We start from the raw sequence: 9,895 nt of genomic DNA, 5'->3' as shown, positions 1-9,895 counted from the left end.
TGAAACAACAATCTCTAATGTTTGTAGCATTTGTAAGGTTGAGGTTGGTGGTTGGTGGCAGGTAGCCTCGAGGTTAGAGCGTTCGAGTTCCGGACCTTGCAAGGTGAAAAAATCTGTTGCTGTACCCTTGAGCAAGGCACTTAACCTTAATTGCTCCAGGGGTTCTGGACAATGGTTACCCTGGCTGTGACCTGCAGGTGTCTCAGGAGGAGTTGGGATGTGCAAGAAACACATTTTCTATTACACATTTGTGTGTAACAGGACAAATATAAGCACCCCAAAATGATTATTGTCATTGTTAGTAAGATCTATTTGAATGTGATTTTAAATTAACGTGGTTGGTCTATATTTGAATGTACTGAACAGCCTGTACTGTACCTGAGTTGGTCTACTTGGTGAATGTGTGGCTTTCAGCTCCCCCACGTCCAAATCCTTTGGGGGGAGAGAGAAGAGAGAGAGAGAGAGAGAAAGAGAAGAGAGAGAGGAGAGAGAGAGAGAGAGAGAGAGAGAGAGAGAGAGAGAGAGAGAGAGAGAGAGAGAGAGAGAGAGAGAGAGAGAGAGAAAGAGCGAGAGGGAGAGAGAGAGAGAGAGAGAGAGAGAGAGAGAGAGAGAGAGAGAGAGAGAGAGTTAGAGAAGAGCGAGAGGGAGAGCAACAGAGAGAGAGAGAGGGGAGAGAGAGAGAGAGAGAGAGAGAGAGAGAGAGAGAGAGAGAGAGACAGACAGACAGACAGACAGACAGAGTTAGAGAAAGAGCGAAAGAGGGATAGGGAGAGCAACAGAGAGAGAGAGAGGGAGCGAGTGAGAGAGAGAGAGAGAAAGAAAGAGAGAGAGTATTGGGTCAGGGGACTGCATACTGTACGTCGACAAATCATTCTGGGATTATGTTTCAGGAGGAAATGGTAGCATCGGAACAGCGGAACCACAACAATGGAAACTCCTGGGGTCCCTGACCCCGTTCCACAGCAGCCCTTCTAGAACCACCAAATGGAACCAACATGACCAGGCAACATGACCTTTGCTATGACTACCGCTTTTCCAATTCCAACTGAAATTTCCAACTATTTCTCACATTCAGGATATCTGTCAATGCACTGCTGAGAAAACTCAAGACAATTATGTAAGGGGTCCGACTAGCCCACTTTTCAGAGACATTGACTGTATTTTGAGGAGAGAGTTCTAGGTTATCAGTAGATAAGATATATTGATCGATAAGACGTTAATACCCCAGTGTTCTTTGTGAAGCCTGAATCTTACCCACTGAGGTGGGTATCGTAAAGGTTAGAACAAGCTAATTCTGTCACAAGTTCACAATGAACTGGACTTTCCATACAGGATGTTAGGGTCAGGAATACCCTATAGGGAAGTTCTCCCTCCCAAAGATTACAGAGTGGAGCTTTATCAGGCTATGTATATACACGTGGTGCCCATATCACTGAGCTCAACTTATATATCAACTGTTATCTTCTTACATTGACTTTGTACTTTGAACCAAAAACATATAACAACCCTTGGTAATATGGGTTATCATAATTGGTTCATGATCTCTCCCAGTTATGATATCCTCATTGAGATAGATTGTTAAGGCACCTGTCACCTATACTGTAGGGTCGTTACAATAAGAATAAGAACTCACCTTTAGGCCCAAATAGTGCAGAGTAGCAGGGGTTGTTACAGTAAGGCTTGCCCTCATGCTACAGAGAGAGGGGGGGGGAGGGGGGGGGGGGGGAGGGGGAGAGGGGAGAGAGGAGAGAGAGAGAGAGAGAGAGAGAGAGAGAGAGAGAGAGAGAGAGAGAGAGAGAGAGAGAGGGAGAGAGGGAGAGAGGGAGAGAGAGAGAGAGAGAGAGAGAGAGAGAGAGAGAGAGAGAGAGAGAGAGAGAGAGAGAGAGAGAGAGAGAGAGAGAGAGAGAGAGAGAGAGAGAGAGAGAGACAGAGACAGAGACAGAGACAGAGACAGAGAGATGGTATAGGCTGTATTAGTACCATGCTGACTGACTGAAAATACCAGCATTTGATTGTATCCAGATAAAAGCCAAACGTTTTTATGAAATATTAATGGACCAGAATATCCTTAATTATTTCATTAAAACATTTGTCAGCTAATAATTAATGTGTGTTGTGTGTGAGGAATGTGTGAAGTGTGTGTGTGTGCATGCTTGCACGCGGTTATGTGTTTGCCCACGCGTGAGTGTGTGTTTGTGTGTGCACGTGTGTGTGTGTCGGCTGACCTCTGCATGTGATCCGGCCGATAGCGTCTTGTTACACTTCTCACACTTCAGACAGGGTCTGTGCCAGTCCTTCCCCAGTGATGTCACTCGCTCCGCTGTGAGACAAAGAGATAAGAGGACACGTTTAGCTAATGGACAATGACCCACTCACAATGACATGCATATTCTCACATCACACCACACCACACCACACCGAGAAGGGCACTGTAGTCTGGTGAGGATACTGTCTGGATGTCAGACTGTAGTCTGGTGAGGATACTGTCTGGATGTCAGACTGTAGTCTGGTGAGGATATTGTCTGGATGTCAGACTGTAGTCTGGTGAGGATACTGTCTGGATGTCAGACTGTAGTCTGGTGAGGATACTGTCTGGATGTCAGACTGTAGTCTGGTGAGGATACTGTCTGGATGTCAGACTGTAGTCTGGTGAGGATACTGTCTGGATGTCAGACTGTAGTCTGGTGAGGATACTGTCTGGATGTCAGACTGTAGTCTGGTGAGGATACTGTCTGGATGTCAGACTGTAGTCTGGTGAGGATACTGTCTGGATGTGAGACTGTAGTCTGGTGAGGATACTGTCTGGATGTCAGACTGTAGTCTGGTGAGGATACTGTCTGGATGTCAGACTGTAGTCTGGTGAGGATACTGTCTGGATGTCAGACTGTAGTCTGGTGAGGATACTGTCTGGATGTCAGACTGTAGTCTGGTGAGGATACTGTCTGGGTGTCAGACTGTAGTCTGGTGAGGATACTGTCTGGATGTGAGACTGTAGTCTGGTGAGGATACTGTCTGGATGTCAGACTGTAGTCTGGTGAGGATACTGTCTGGATGTCAGACTGTAGTCTGGTGAGGATACTGTCTGGATGTCAGACTGTAGTCTGGTGAGGATACTGTCTGGATGTGAGACTGTAGTCTGGTGAGGATACTGTCTGGATGTCAGACTGTAGTCTGGTGAGGATACTGTCTGGATGTGAGACTGTAGTCTGGTGAGGATACTGTCTGGATGTGAGACTGTAGTCTGGTGAGGATACTGTCTGGATGTCAGACTGTAGTCTGGTGAGGATACTGTCTGGATGTCAGACTGTAGTCTGGTGAGGATACTGTCTGGATGTGAGACTGTAGTCTGGTGAGGATACTGTCTGGATGTGAGACTGTAGTCTGGTGAGGATACTGTCTGGATGTGAGACTGTAGTCTGGTGAGGATACTGTCTGGATGTGAGACTGTAGTCTGGTGAGGATACTGTCTGGATGTCAGACTGTAGTCTGGTGAGGATACTGTCTGGATGTGAGACTGTAGTCTGGTGAGGATACTGTCTGGATGTGAGACTGTAGTCTGGTGAGGATACTGTCTGGATGTCAGACTGTAGTCTGGTGAGGATACTGCATGTGCGCTCCATGATGTAACGTTACAGACCTAGTTTAGACCAGCACACAGATAACACGTTAGTCACAAGAACATTGGGAGGGTGTGGTGCTTGGCTGAGTGTCTGAGGAGAGCGATAGGAGACTCCCTGAGGAATCTTTCTTCCCTTCCTATTTCCCCTCCTCCCTTGGCATCATAAAAACCTGATAAAGAGAGTATTTATCTTTGGGCTGAGCTGTGAGGAACGATTTGCATCAAACAGCCATCATGGAGACGGTCGTTAAACAGGGGGAAAGCCATAGTTTTTATGAGCAGAAATTCTAATAAAGTCGTACATAAACTAGAGAAAATTGTAAACACACTGGAGCATAACATTATTACTACAATCTGTGGATATGAATGGGCGTGAGGGTCCTGCTAAAGTCTTACTCAAGACATGATTTAAAGCAAATGTTTAACCAATAAATGACAGATCCATCATGTGAACACTTGCTTCACTTTTGGAATTACTGTAAATTATTCTGAAGGTCTCTACATATTGTAGAATTGCATTTGACTATACTGTATAACTGAGTTCATGCACAGTAGGCCTATGTATCATTAGGTATTTGTCATGTCAGTGATTTAGGGCTCGATTCATTCCGTAGCGCTGAAGATCCGCACTGTAGCGCAAATTAAATTGAAAGGTAATTTCCGATTGAGCCGACATATGCAGCATTTACCCTGAATCCAGTCTCCGTGAACGTGGGAGCATTGCCTTTAAATTTCTATGGAGCTATAGCACGATTCTTCAGCGCTGCAGATTAAATCGAGCCCCTAGTGTGAGTATGGATCCATTCTTGTAACTGCTGTTAGATTATCTTTTTCAGTGTCTCAGTGCAATCAGACGGTCAGTCAGTCAGTCAGTGCAATCAGTCGGTCGGTCAGTCAGTCAGTCAGCCAATCAGTGTCTCAGTGCAGTCAGTCAGCCAGTCAGTCAGTGCAGTCAGTCAGTCAGTGCAGTCAGTCAGTCAGTGCAGTCAGTCAGTGAAGTCAGTTAGTCAGTCAGCCAGTCAGCCAGTCAGCCAGTCAGCCAGTCAGTCAGTGCAGTCAGTCAGAACAGTCAGCCAGTCAGTCAGTCAGTCAGTGCAGTCAGTCAGTCAGTCAGTCAGTCAGTCAGTGCAGTCAGTCAGTGCAGTCAGTCAGCCAATCAGTGTCTCAGTGCAGTCAGTAAGACAGTCAGTCAGCCAGTCAGCCAGCCAGCCAGTCAGCCAGTCAGCCAGCCAGTCAGTCAGTCAGTCAGTCAGTTAGTCAGCCAATCAGTCAGTCAGTCAGTCAGTCAGTCAGTAAGACAGTCAGTCAGCCAGTCAGCCAGTCAGTCAGTCAGTCAGTCAGTCAGTCAGCCAATCAGTGTCTCAGTGCAGTCAGTAAGACAGCCAGTTAGCCAGTCAGCCAGTCAGCCAGTCAGTCAGCCAGTCAGCCAGTCAGTCAGCCAGCCAGCCAGCCAGCCAGCCAGTCAGCCAGTCAGACAGTCAGTCAGTCAGTCAGTCAGCCAGCCAGCCAGCCAGCCAGTCAGCCAATCAGTCAGACAGTCAGTCAGTCAGCCAGTCAGCCAGTCAGCCAGTCAGCCAGCCAGTCAGCCAGTCAGTCAGCCAGTCAGTCAGCCAGCCAGCCAGTCAGTCAGCCAGTCAGCCAGTCAGTCAGCCAGCCAGCCAGTCAGCCAATCAGTCAGACAGTCAGTCAGTCAGCCAGTCAGCCAGTCAGCCAGCCAGTCAGCCAGTCAGTCAGTCAGTCAGCCAGCCAGCCAGTCAGTAAGACAGCCAGTTAGCCAGTCAGCCAGTCAGTCAGCCAGTCAGTCAGCCAGTCAGCCAGTCAGTCAGCCAGCCAGCCAGTCAGCCAATCAGTCAGACAGTCAGTCAGTCAGCCAGTCAGCCAGTCAGCCAGCCAGTCAGCCAGTCAGTCAGTCAGTCAGTCCTACAGCATTCCAGATGTCTCTGTAGAGGCTGGGTGGAATGGAACCAGGGCCAAGGGTTTTGGCCTCCCTCTGGGCCACAGTAATTACTGTACTTCCACTAACAAGATGAGGAAACAGAGAAAGGATGTCCCTCTCCACTACCCTGGGACAGAATATAATGGTGCTGCTGTGTCTGAAGTGCTCTAGGTTGAGTTATAGTGTCAGAGGGTAACAGAGGCCCTGTTGGGTTACAGTAATAGACCTTATTCACACAGGGGTATTAATTCCTACTCTGGAACAATCATGGCCGACACGTGAATAAGGTCTATTCTGATTAATCTAGCAACATTCCTTCATTTCTGTTGTCACCACTGGTTGTGAATGGTCAGCTCATTCCTCAGGCACTCAGAGCTGTTGTCCATCTGTCTGTCTGTAGGTGGGTGTGTGAATGAAGTTTATGTACAGACATAGATCGATCAGTCCCCCTGATGTCAATGTCATGGGGTGTGTCTACTGTAATTGGGGTGTGTCTACTGTAACTGGGGTGTGTCTACTGTAATTGGGGTGTGTCTACTGTAACTGGGGTGTGTCTACTGTAATTGGGGTGTGTCTACTGTAATTGGGGTGTGTCTACTGTAATTGGGGTGTGTCTACTGTAATTGGGGTGTGTCTACTGTAACTGGGGTGTGTCTACTGTAATTGGGGTGTGTATACTGTAACTGGGGTGTGTCTACTGTAACTGGGGTGTGTCTACTGTAACTGGGGTGTGTCTACTGTAACTGGGGTGTGTCTACTGTAATTGGGGTGTGTCTACTGTAACTGGGGTGTGTCTACTGTAATTGGGGTGTGTCTACTGTAATTGGGGTGTGTCTACTGTAACTGGGGTGTGTCTACTGTAATTGGGGTGTGTCTACTGTAACTGGGGTGTGTCTACTGTAACTGGGGTGTGTCTACTGTAACTGGGGTGTGTCTACTGTAATTGGGGTGTGTCTACTGTAATTGGGGTGTGTCTACTGTAATTGGGGTGTGTGCGAACGAGACGGGGGACTAGATCTGCTGTCTGCATCAATTAGCTCATTACTGTGAAGCAATAATATGAATGGTCCCTCCCATACACACACACACACACACACACACACACACACACACACACGGATGAAAAAACACCCCAACGGGGAAGCCTTCAACCCTTCACTCACTATGTCCAACCCACAGAAGACAGAATGATGGATGGAGATGTTCCTGTACCTCTACGTGTCATCCTCTTAAATAATTATTCATATGACACCTGCGTCACGTGACAGGAAGTGAAGCACTTCTGTTTTCCGTCTCTAATTTTTCATTTTTACTTTCACGTGTTCTATGGTTGAATTAGTACAGGGGACACCTACAATGTCAGGCTATAATGTATAAAGACTACGGATAGATGCTTCAGAGGTGCTAGAATTGTAATGCTTGTCTATTCATATGTTATTCTATGTCCTGACTGAGACAATACAGGCCTTTGAGAAGCAATGTTACAAAATAACACTCCTCACAACACTCCAACTATGCTGAATAACACTTCTTACACCACTCCAACTACCCTGAATAACCCTGGATTGGTTCAGATCTTAATCTAAATGGTCCATTAAGATAATGTATCTTAATGGACCACGTAGTTAAAGTGACATCTATTTGTGGTTCCTGGGTAATTCTCTGCACACTGTGACGGTTGGAGCTCCTCCTTAGCTCTTACTCTCTCTCTCCTCCTCTCTTCTCTCTGTCTCTGTCTTTCTCTCTCTATCTGTCTCTTTGTCGTTACAGGGAGGGTGGGTACGTTTGATTGTTTTCTGGCCTCCCTCCCTCCTCCCTCTCCTCTCTCTGGAAGAAGACAGTACTTTCCCTCCATCAGTCATTGACTTAGGCAGCAGTAGAATGATTGCTTCCATCTGAGAGCTCAGCCACCCCTGGGAGAGAGAGGCAGGGAGCTGGGGGCTCTGGAGAGTCGAGATGGGGTGGGTAGAGAGAGACATGGAGCTGGGGGCTTTGGAGAGTCGAGATGGGGTGGGTAGAGAGAGAGACATGGAGCTGGGGGCTCTGGAGAGTCGAGATGGGGTGGGTAGAGAGAGAGACATGGAGCTGGGGGCTTTGGAGAGTCGAGATGGGGTGGGTAGAGAGAGAGACATGGAGCTGGGGGCTCTGGAGAGTCGAGATGGGGTGGGTAGAGAGAGAGACATGGAGCTGGGGGCTCTGGAGAGTCGAGATGAGGTGGGTCGAGAGAGAGACATGGAGCTGGGGGCTCTGGAGAGTCGAGATGGGGTGGGTAGAGAGAGAGACATGGAGCTGGGGGCTTTGGAGAGTCGAGATGGGGTGGGTAGAGAGAGAGACATGGAGCTGGGGGCTTTGGAGAGTCGAGATGGGGTGGGTAGAGAGAGAGAGACATGGAGCTGGGGGCTCTGGAGAGTCGAGATGGGGTGGGTAGAGAGAGAGAGGGAGCTGGGGGAGCTATGAGGTGGGATGAGAGAAGATCAGCCAAGGAAAAAGACAGTTTAGCAAGAAAGGAGATGTGGAGGTAAATTATATGTATAGAATCGGAAATAGGCCCGGTCAGGTAGTAAAACAGGCCTACAGTGGAACAGGTCATAGAGAGTTGCTGCACAAGCATTCCCAAGCTAGATCGGGTGGCAGGTAGCCTAGCGGTTAAGATTGTTGGGCCATGAACCGAAAGGTTGCTGGTTTGAATCCCCAAGCCGACTTAGGTGAAAAATGCGCCCTTGAGCAAAGCAGTTTATCCTATTTGCTCTTGATAGGAGTATCTACTAAAATGTAATTTAGTATAGCTGCTCCCTTGAGCAATGACAGATACTTTCTGAAAACAACTATTTCATAGATTTATGAAAGTGAAAAGTGAAAACACAAGCTAAAGAAACAAAGCTTAGCTTCAACGCCCTTTTGCTCTGAGACGTTTTATTCAAGAGCTGCAGAGAGACACAGAGCTGTTTTTTTCACGGGGGCTTTTTCAGAAGTACATAAAAAAAACGAGAAAGTTGATCCGCAGAGAGGAAAAATTAATCTGACTGCAGGGTCAATTAATCTGACTGATGGTTACTGCCGACTTGACCATGTATGAATTTCACATTTCAAACCTGATATATAGATAATGATTTCATAGTCCAATAAAAGTCTAAGAGATATATTGTATTAGGATGTCTTACTGCCCGCTGTAGCCTTTATCCCTGTGTTATTTGATCCCCTCTCTTCCTAATGCAGTAAGTGCCGTATGCTAAGCCACTGACTTGGCAGGACCTGCAGCACCACAGCTAGTCTGTTGTAAAGATGTTAACACTTTTGGAAAATCTCCAGAGTCTGAGGGGGAAAAGACTCCCATTAAATTCTATGCATAGCTTTCACTGCATTGGATTTGAGTAGAATTGTGTCTTCCTCTTTTGGGAAGGGCAAATAAACATTGCAGTCATTAACCATTTAGTCAACTAGTATTACTAAAATTGTTATTAACTAGTTATTAAAAGTTTGCACCCCAAAAATATTTTGCAGTCACAGACATGTTCATTCTATATATAATTCCTAACAGGAAATTGCTCAAGTGAAGCATTGCTCCTTATCTCTCTCATAATCTCTCAAGCGTTTTTTTACAGCTGCAGACAAGTTGGTTAACTAAATTGTATTGAACTGTCTGCAGGTTTCGTCAAATGTAAAATACGGTACGATAATTCCGAGCAGGTATGTTGAATAAATTAAATGCAAAATGTTTAGCAAAAATAGTGAATAATAATTTTGATCCACACAATAAAGACGTCTTACCGAAGTAAACTTCCTTCGTGCATTTTGGGCACTTTGGCATGGTGAAGTGTTGGTCTCCGGGATAGAAAGAAGTATCCTAGTTGAATTAATGTTCACAGCAGTTATACAGCAGCAGCCCACCTGTCCGTTCTAAACCACGCCTCGTTGTGAAGTGCAGATGTTTGCGCGCCTTCGTATTTATACCGCTCAGGAAATAGTTGCTCTCGGTGTAACTGAATAGAGGGTGAGGCTTTGACAGTGTGTGTGTGTGTGTGTGTGTGTGTGTGTGTGTGCGTGCATGCGTGTGTGTTTGTGTGTGATATATATATATATATATATATATATATATATATATATATATATATATATATATAGAGAGAGAGAGAGAGAGAGAGAGAGAGAGAGAGAGAGAGAGAGAGAGAGAGCGAGTGAAAGAGAGAGAGAGAGCGAGAGCGAGAGCGAGAGAGAGAGACAGAGACAGAGACAGAGACAGAGAGAGCGATTTTTGGAGTTGAGTCAGTGTGCCTCTAAGATCAAGTCAGGAAATCATGTCAGAAACGCTTTTGTGCACTACCCTATTCCTTTTGGATAGT

At 46.5% G+C, this 9,895-nt stretch overlaps 1 protein-coding gene across 1 annotated transcript; it reads right to left on the bottom strand.

Annotated features, from left to right (window-relative positions):
* Window positions 1-9,620, bottom strand: LOC311102565 (cysteine-rich protein 1). Its single transcript, XM_084143946.1, has 4 exons — window positions 9,324-9,620; window positions 2,226-2,320; window positions 1,634-1,691; window positions 1-432 (listed from the first exon to the last, which is right to left on the bottom strand). The coding sequence occupies exons 1-4, from the start codon at window positions 9,361-9,363 to the stop codon at window positions 389-391; spliced, it is 237 nt and encodes a 78-aa protein (XP_084000072.1). The 5' UTR covers window positions 9,364-9,620; the 3' UTR covers window positions 1-388.
* Window positions 9,621-9,895: the final 275 nt, after the last annotated feature.

Source organism: Coregonus lavaretus (genome assembly GCF_964263955.1).
Source record: "Coregonus lavaretus genome assembly, chromosome: 27".
Lineage (NCBI taxonomy): Eukaryota > Metazoa > Chordata > Actinopteri > Salmoniformes > Salmonidae > Coregonus > Coregonus lavaretus.
Note: the sequence above shows the minus strand (reverse complement) of the source record. Positions and strands in the feature narration are given on the sequence as shown.

Bases quoted from the DNA above. Each gene is read 5' to 3' on its own strand.
- LOC311102565 (XM_084143946.1), bottom strand. From the start codon at position 9,363: ATGCCAAAGTGCCCAAAATGCACGAAGGAAGTTTACTTCG. The intron at 2,321-9,323 runs GTAAGACGTCTT...TTTGTCTCACAG, and splicing joins CACGAAGGAAGTTTACTTCG to CGGAGCGAGTGACATCACTG. The intron at 433-1,633 runs GTGAGTTCTTAT...CTCCCCCCAAAG, and splicing joins TGCACTATTTGGGCCTAAAG to GATTTGGACGTGGGGGAGCT.